Raw genomic sequence first — 8,654 nt, 5'->3', positions numbered from 1 at the left:
GGACTACCGGTGTTGTTTCGATCAGGCCGTGTGTTGAGAAAGGACCATCAAATTAAACCATTAAGCAAATGCGCCTGATGTGTTCAAATGACGGCCATTAGGCTTAATTTAGAGTTTTAATTTGGCGGTTCCGTCACAGGCAGGACTTAATCCTAGCCGGATTGAGTGACACGGGTGGAATCACTCAAACTGGTCCTGGAAGCAATCCTGCCCAGATTCCAAACCGGCAGAAACTAACGAGCAGAATCAAACTTGCTGTCCATTTGTTTGTTCGGCAGCAATGGATACAAAGCGCTCTAACACTACAGCTAGGATACAAGTTTGATCAGTATTCTCCATCCATATAATTTTCAGCAGACCCAATCATCAACCTGAGACTCATATGCTTAGATGCTGTAAGTGCCACTAACATGAAGACGAAAGCAGCACTAGCATTTCTTCACCTCCAAGATAATTTGACTAACAGATCAGATCATCATATCCATGGTTGAAAGATCAATCACCCTGCCAACAACAGGCCTTTGCTCTTGAACCTGCAGGATTTTTTAGTTAGAAGACAGTTTACTCTAGAATGGCTTCAAGTTAAAGACCATAGAACACTTACAGTGGCACAACGGTTGCCCAGCGATTTGGGCACTTGTTGCTTTAAAGATAGGAACGGGGACGGGTAATTGGCATCACCACATTCATTTTGTTTGCTCGATGGAACCTTCTCAGCCAAAGATATGCCAAATACTTTGCAACTATTTGTGTTAACTTCCCTGTTATCTGCTCCCTCCTTCCCAACAGAGTGAATTTTTTCAACTGTACATGTCTATTTCTCACTTCTTCAGAAACATGTTGAGGCTGGAGCATCAAAGTTTGCTCAGTTCCTCCAATACCTCCAGCATGGCCAAGCATAGCAGGATGTTAGCTAGCGAATCAAGATTTGAACACTGATTATAAAGCGCTGAAAAAGCGGATCCATTTTTAAGCGGAGCTGCACGGCGCACTAAGTCTTAGCTCGCCATCATCTCCCCTGAAAATTATGAGGAACCTTCAGAAAAGAGCACCACGAACATGTGATAATTATCACCACATTCGTGTTGGCCTACCTCAGAAATAGTAGTGTCCCCTGAGAGAAGCTTCTTCTTGTTGAAGAATGCACTCCATCCAGTGGTTAAAAGGTGCCTTCGGGAGCTACTTCGTCATGGAGCACACCGCCGGCAGCGAGCTCTTCGCGCGGCCCAGAGCACACGGCTCCCCAAGCCCGTGGCGCGCCGGTACTTCTAGCAGCTGGTCACGGCCGTCAAGTTCTGCCAGAGAGTACCACCGAATGCTGGTTGTCCATGATCACGCTGAAACCGGATTTTGAAGGGAAGTACCTCTATGGTGAGAGTGCTTGTTTAACATTGGGTGGGCGTCCTCTCACCTCTCAGCTGTGGCTCTACCAACCGGTACTTCTAGCAGCTGGTCACGGCCGTCAAGTTCTGCCACAGCCGCATCAGTACCACCGCAACCTCAAGCCCAAGAACTTGCTTCTCGACGCGTGCGGCGACCTCAAGGTCTCCAACTTCGGGTTCAGCGCGCTCCAGGACGCCAGCGCCCATCGTGCGCGGCCCCAACACCGCCGCCACCGCCCTAAGTGGTGAGAAGCTCGCCGGCAGCGCCTCCGTGTCATCGCCCGCAAGCGCGCCGCCAGCTGCACCCTTCCCTCTCCGCGTCGATCGGTAAGGTTGGGATTAAATCCGGACCGGAATGGGGGAAGTAGGCCGGAACAGGCCCATTTTCAACCTGGGCTGCCCAAAACCAACGATGAAACCAAGCCACTTCGTTCCAGCCGGATTGAAGGCCGCTCCAGGCCTTACCGATCGAGGCCTTAACAGGAAAAAGTAAGGTACAAGCAACTAAAGTTAATTAATGGAAGTAATTAGAAATATTTGCTATAAAAAATGCTAAGGTGCAACCCATGTACAAAATAGCCCGCTACAGATCGCTTTTAGCTTTCTAAGAAATCTACCACTACACTATACAACATTTGTCCGTTATGTCCGCTAATAGAGTTTTTATATGATTTAATGGTAATAAACATTCGCTAAAGATGTAGATAAAAGAAATAAAGAATTAATATAACTAGAGTAGACCATAGACAAAGCAGCACGTGCACAGTTTGGCAGTCAAGAGACATGTTGAGTCTATTTTAGAGTGCTAGACCAATGATGCTTCTAATTTTATATGTAATTATTGATTATTTTATTATTCAGCTAAATGATTTAGCTTCCGCTATAACTTTGGTTATAGCTCTTTTAGCTTTTTGAAAGAATTTCCGCTAAATATCTTAGCCCGCTATTTTTTACATTAGGTGCAACCATCATATGGATGTTGTAGTTGCAAACTGAGCATTCTATAAAATGCATAGATATTCATGAGATCTCAGCTCCATATACCACTTAATCTTACAAACGGCTCATTCACATTCCGATCAGAAATAGACTACTGCATTGACACATCATGGCTCCACTTCATCACTGTTGCTCTGTTTACCAAAGCCTTTATCATGGCTGCCATTCACCGAAGCATGTCCAACCTAAGGATGGGTTGGTCAGGCATCTAAAAAGTAAGATGTTAGTTCATATGAAAAGGCAAAATTTGTAAGCAACATATACATATGACAATGAAAATGCAGAAAGACAAATTGGAGACAACAATATACACTAAATCCAACCAAATAATTTCTATTTTCTATGGAATGCAAATAGGCAAAATTATTTGGGTGCTTAGTTAAACTCCACAAATGCTAATTTGAGCATAGATAAAAATCCAATCGATCTTTATGCAATATATACTCACAAATAATTGATGTAAAAATATTAGTGATCACTGATGACATGTACTAACATGAAGTGTTGTTTTGTTTTGCACTACTAAGAATGTGATCCCTGGTACTTTAAAAAAAAGAAGCAAAGAACTAGTTGTAAGCATGGAGCTAGAAAGCTTAGGAAGCAAGGAGAATACAAAAAACTAATTTTCAGGTTTGAATTACATAACAACCATATCAAAATTACATGGCAACCATGTAGAAGTTACGGTTATGTTAGATGGTGTAATAATAGTAATTTCATATTGTAATTACATGTCAACCATATAGGTCGATGTAATGGAGACAGAAGAATAGTCACAGCCGTACACAATCATACCATACACAACAACAACAACAACAACAACAACAACAACAACAACATAGTCTTTTTTCCCAAGCAAGTTGGGGTAGGCTAGAGATGAAACCCGAAAGAAATACAAAAAAAAACAAGGGGCACTGCAGCATATCACCAAAGTGTTGGTAGTAATTGTTTGATTATACAGTACAAAGTTATGAAGGCAGTAAATTCATTGGACAATGGACTATAAATCACATCCAAGTATTTTAATGGGTGGTAACGCCTGATTTTTTTTTCATTGGATTTGGAACTGATGGCTTCAGATTTCCTGGCCTTTCTAGTTGAGTAAAGTTCATGTATTGAGTAGGACCGCAACACCCGATTCATCTTGATTACAAGAAGAGTAGTTGAAAATTACATTAAAAAAGGTTACTGTAACTCTAGTATATACCCACTGTAATTGCAACATGAGTTAACTGTAAGCAGAGTTAATAGGAAATAAAAATCATGTGTTACGGCCTTAGAAATACAGAACATATAACTAAGCTATGAAAAAAAAACTAAAACCCATTGGTAGCAGATCAGATGGCAAAGCCAAACCAACCTGATAATACACCTATACACAAAATGAAAGTTCACAATCCCATGTAATGTGAGTATGCTTCTACCTCTATGTAAGAAAATGTATGGCACTGATATTTTATCTGATTCCTTAGTTAGGACAACTTTGGAGGCATCAAGATACCAACTACAGATCTATCATAACTAGAATACACCAACCACACAGGGGAACTAGGATAAAGTGTAGTTGGTCTGAAAAAGCTAAATAGGCAGAATGCACATGTTAAAAAATAGAGAGTTGATGGTTATAATTTCACTGTAAAATTGGATTGAAGTTCACTGCATCTGAACCAATTTGTATATATCACAAGCAGTGGCAAATAAATATAGATATAGTCCCAAGGAACTCACGCATCTAAAAAAATTCGTAGCCTTACAAAATCAACTATGTTATTCTTGCACATACATTTACCATTCTATGGAATTACTGTGTAGAAATACTAGATTGACAGAACAGTTCACTGTAAAAATAGCTCAGCTTAATTATGACTGAGGATTCATGTAGGATGTAAAAATAACATAGTGATTCTGAAGGTCAGAATATAGACCAGAGTAGGTTGTAGGATACACCAAGATTTTTTATTGCAAGTTTTTAATACAAATTTCTCAGATTATTCATATGCATTACAAAGCCGAGTGTATGGTTAATAGCCCAACTTGTTAAACTCTATACAAGCAACTTGTTAAATCAGCAGGCAACTTGTACTAATAACGGCAACTCACTTGAATTACTGCTGTATAGTGTCAACAAGCTGTATGCACAGATTTTAGCACAGTCAGCAGGCAACTTGTACTAATAACGACAACTCACTTGAATTACTGCTGTATAGTGTCAACAAGCTGTATGCACAGATTTTAGCATAGTTTACCTATGCATTGTGAAACTCGTAGGTCGCGTAGCCAACCCCAAGGTCAGATTGCTCCTCAATCGCTTTGTTGAACTCTACCCTCAGACTTCTCTCCAGCTCAGTCTTTGTCTTCTCCAAGATGGATTCTTTCACCTCCAGAAGACGGAGATTAAACTTCCAAAATGCCATCTGAGCACGTTTGTCTAGAGAAACTGCAGTATCTCTCTCTGCATTTGTAGGGCATGCTGCTTGATATGGAACTCGTTGCGCATCCGTGAACTAAGAAAAAAATGTATTCAGAAAAATGAGAAAAACAAAATAAAAGAGAAGAGAACAAAAATAGACATACCGGCCGGTTTGGATAGCGCATCTGTTGCACTCCCCGATTCCTCTCTGCAGCTCCAAATCCAATCTTTGGGATCTCCTCATCGGTGGAGAGTAAGAGATACTTCAGCTCTGCGATGCGGGCTTCAAGTGGGAGCAACTGATGATCACAATCCACCATGCATGTCTCGACCATGGTGTTGTAACCCTCCTGTAGCTCAACCATGGCTTTAAACTTACAATCGAAAAGCTCGGAGTTAACTAATTTAAATCCATGCCTTCCAGGTCGGATCCTCGTCTTCATTTTAGTTGCATCTTTTAGGGATGCCTGCTCGTGCAAACGAAATTGAACTTGATTAGCTCCACCAATCGTATCGATGCCCATCTCTTCCAGGACACCATTGACCTCAGCGAGGCTGGAGACTGTTCTGATGTTAGCCATAGCGGACGGCGGGATATCCTGTAACAGCAACAATTTATTTAATTTTACTGATTTATAACAGCTAAAAACCAGTAGAAGACAGACTAATCCAATTCAGCTTCCATTTGGTCTGTGTCCTGCCAGAATTTGTATAGCAAAACAACTGCACAGCCAGGACATAGAAAATAAGTGCATAACTTGAAAGAATTTGTATAGCACAGCACAGTAACACATGTTGTCATGATAATATATTGTGTATACATTCTAGAATATGTGAAGTGTCTATCCTATCCCTGTCATGCTACTTGCTAGAACACTGAAATAGTGGTGACTGCCAGGAATCTTGCATGCAACAAAATGGGAGCCTGAGGATATAAAGGTACATTCTTCAACCTACTTCTGATCAAGTATCTGCAGTCTGCCGTAGTTAGTTCATCACAATACAATGTCCTTGTGCACAGCTATAAACTTCTATACTAGTGTTCAAGAAAAAATAGATAGCAAATTTATTTCAAAATTTGGTGCAGACAGATGAACATCAATCAATGCAATTTGTTTTTCAGTTGTTGGAGATGTTCACCAGTAAAGAAATGAAATAAAGATCAGTATAGAAGTGAGATCATATAAATACTAACCTCAGCAGTATGATCTTTCAATGTGTGGATACAATTATAGTTTCCACCCTCGCTCACTTGCCAACTGTCTGCAATGTTTAATTTAATAAAGAAAAAATTGGTAAGCTGGTACAATCAGATAACTGAAATGTTAATTAGAAAAAAGTACAGATTTCTAATCAAGAATTTCACAGGTGATACATCCACACGAAAAAACACAAATCAAAAGACAATGCACCATCTACCTAAGTGGCATGAAAAAAATGTATATTCAGCACAAAAAGGACTAGCAAGAATAACAATGCCTTGAAAACAATATTCATTCCTCTGCATATGCTTCTTAATTAAGAGAATTCTATGATCAGAGATACAAATTTATACATTATATTCAATGTGTAATCTAATCTCAATAGCTCTTTCCTAGTTTGTACTGTGAATCGGCAAACTAATAAACAATCAGCAAGAATATACATCTCAGCTGGAATTGAAATGGAATTGCAAAATTTCAATACCAATTATCTACACAACAACTTCCATACCGAAACCCTAGGTGCTAAGAGAGGAGGACCTTCTTGGCGGCAGCGCAGAAACCGACGTGGGACGGGTGGCGGAGGCGACAGAGAATGGCGGCGCGGTGCGGATCTTGACCGGGAGGCGGAGGTCCGGCAGCTATGGGAGGCGTACGACGCGCCGGCGGAGGTGGTGGCGCGACCCGGATGGGAAGGATGGAGCGGCGGCGCTCGCGGACGGGTACGGGGACAGCGACGGAGGATGGGGATGGAGACGGGAGACGCGGCGGCGGAGGCGCTCGCGACGGGGAGTGGGAGGGGGAGGCGGATGCTAGGGTTGGAGAGAGGGCGGAGGCGGCATCGCGTCGAGGCGAGAGCGAGCCTGCTAGCGTTTGAGGGGCAGGGTTTCAAAAACCGGACGGGAACCGCCGGTTTCCGGATTTTTTTTCCGTTTCCGGTCCGGTCCGGGACGGTAAACCGGGTCTGGTTTTTTATATTTTATGTTTCTAAATCCAAAAATACAAAAGACATTTTTTTTGTTACTGTCCCGGTTTTGAACAGTAGCACCGGTTTTTGAAACCTGTTGAGGGGAGGCAACACGGGGAGATTTATTAGGACTCTGCTTCAGTGACATTGGGTAGCAATGTTACAAGAGTTAAATACATCAGCGGCCCTCGAACTTGTCCTAAGGTGCCACTTAGATCCATGAACTCGCAAAATCGAAATCTAGCACTCCGAACTTGTTAAGTTGTGTCACTTAGGTCCATAACCCTTGACATAGCGCCACATGATATGAATATATGCAAAAAGGCCCTCCAATTTTGTTATCTTCTCCTCTCCGGTCCCGGCGGCCTCCCAGGGCCGCTCGCCTCGCTCGCTTCCGTCCGGCTGCCTCGCCCAACGCCGCGCGCCGCTCGCCTCCTCGAGTCCATGCTCGCGGGCCTCGAGTCCCGCATGCCGTTGGCGAGGGGCAGCCCCTGCATGAAGCGCAATGCCGTGAACCGGTTGAAGGGCACGTCCAAGTCCAGCGTCGTGGTGACCACCCTCATGTTCTGCTCCCGCATCCACGCGCACGAACGTGCTCGTGCCGCCGCTGATGTCCAACCCGGTCCGCACCGTGCCGGGCGCCTGCGACCGCAGCACGCTGTCGATGTTGGCGTGGATGGCGAGCTTGAGCTCGCCGTGGGCTCCTCGAGCCACCCCCCAAAGTCCCTGGCCTCCGACTTCCCCATACTGGACTCGAGGCCCGTGAGCACAAACCCGATTAGGCGAGCGGCACGCACCGCGCCATCGCACCGGCGTCCATACGCTCCGCTTGCCCGCGCTGCGTCGAAAGTTGAATGGCGGACGGTCCCCCTATGGGGGCGGACAGTGCTGACATGCTAATTCCTCCGGCCTCCATGTCGCACGCTTGCCTCCGGCGAGCCGCCGACCTCCACGCCGCACGTGACGCCCTGCCCTCCTCTCTATCCCTCCCTCAAGGATGCGAAGGTAGAAGATGGTAAAATTCAAGAGCCTTTTTCCATATATTCATGCCACGTGGCACCACATCAAGGGGTATGGATCTAAGTGGCACAACTTAACAAGTTCGGGGTGCTAGATTTCGATTTTGCGAGTTCGTGGACCTAAGTGGCATCTCGGGACAAGTTCAGGGACCGCTGGTGTATTTAACTCATGTTACAATGTGACATTGGTTAGATCTCAGCCCTCTAAATCCAATCCAATGGCTCCCTGCGCTGGGCCCGCATGCAGGGAAAAATCCTCCAAATCGGCTTACAGACGGGAAACGGGAGGTGGAGACGGAGCGGACGGTGCGCCCCTCACCAGCTGGGAGGCCGCGGCGCCTGGCCGCCACTGTGGGAGGCGGCCCCTGGCCGTCGGACTGCCGTGGCGCCTAGCCACCAAGGTTTTTTTTTCCGACCGGTTGACACAAACCGCCGGCCACCGGTTTTGGTTTATCGGGCTGGTTGGACCGGTAACCGGTTGAAACCGGACAAACTCAAAATTGAGATCAAATGATCCCGTTGAAACGGTCGGAACCGGTTAGCCGGCCGGTTTGGTGGTCAAACCGGACCGGTTTGACTGGTAACCGGTCAACTTAAAAAAAAATTGGTTTAAATTCAAATGCCCGCAAAGTATACTAAATAAATGTTTGTATAACATATTTTATTCTAAATGAA

The 8,654-nt window shown here is 44.5% G+C and overlaps 1 protein-coding gene and 1 long non-coding RNA gene across 2 annotated transcripts; both read right to left on the bottom strand.

Annotated features, from left to right (window-relative positions):
• Nucleotides 1-229: 229 nt before the first annotated feature.
• On the bottom strand, nucleotides 230-1,087 carry LOC120649154. The gene is made up of 2 exons (XR_005665184.1): nucleotides 605-1,087; nucleotides 230-533 (listed from the first exon to the last, which is right to left on the bottom strand). It is a non-coding gene; the product is annotated as an uncharacterized LOC120649154 (long non-coding RNA).
• A 1,222-nt stretch (nucleotides 1,088-2,309) lies between these two features.
• On the bottom strand, nucleotides 2,310-6,869 carry LOC120649144. Its single transcript, XM_039925855.1, has 5 exons — nucleotides 6,534-6,869; nucleotides 5,987-6,054; nucleotides 4,956-5,390; nucleotides 4,628-4,885; nucleotides 2,310-2,589 (listed from the first exon to the last, which is right to left on the bottom strand). Exons 3-4 carry the CDS (start codon nucleotides 5,370-5,372, stop codon nucleotides 4,628-4,630), a joined length of 675 nt encoding a protein of 224 aa, XP_039781789.1. The 5' UTR covers nucleotides 5,373-5,390; nucleotides 5,987-6,054; nucleotides 6,534-6,869; the 3' UTR covers nucleotides 2,310-2,589.
• Between the last annotated feature and the right edge of the window lie 1,785 nt (nucleotides 6,870-8,654).

This window comes from Panicum virgatum, chromosome 1K (assembly GCF_016808335.1).
Source record: "Panicum virgatum strain AP13 chromosome 1K, P.virgatum_v5, whole genome shotgun sequence".
Classification (NCBI taxonomy): domain Eukaryota; kingdom Viridiplantae; phylum Streptophyta; class Magnoliopsida; order Poales; family Poaceae; genus Panicum; species Panicum virgatum.
The sequence above is the reverse complement of the archived record's forward strand: the minus strand, read 5'-3'. Positions and strand labels throughout refer to the sequence as shown.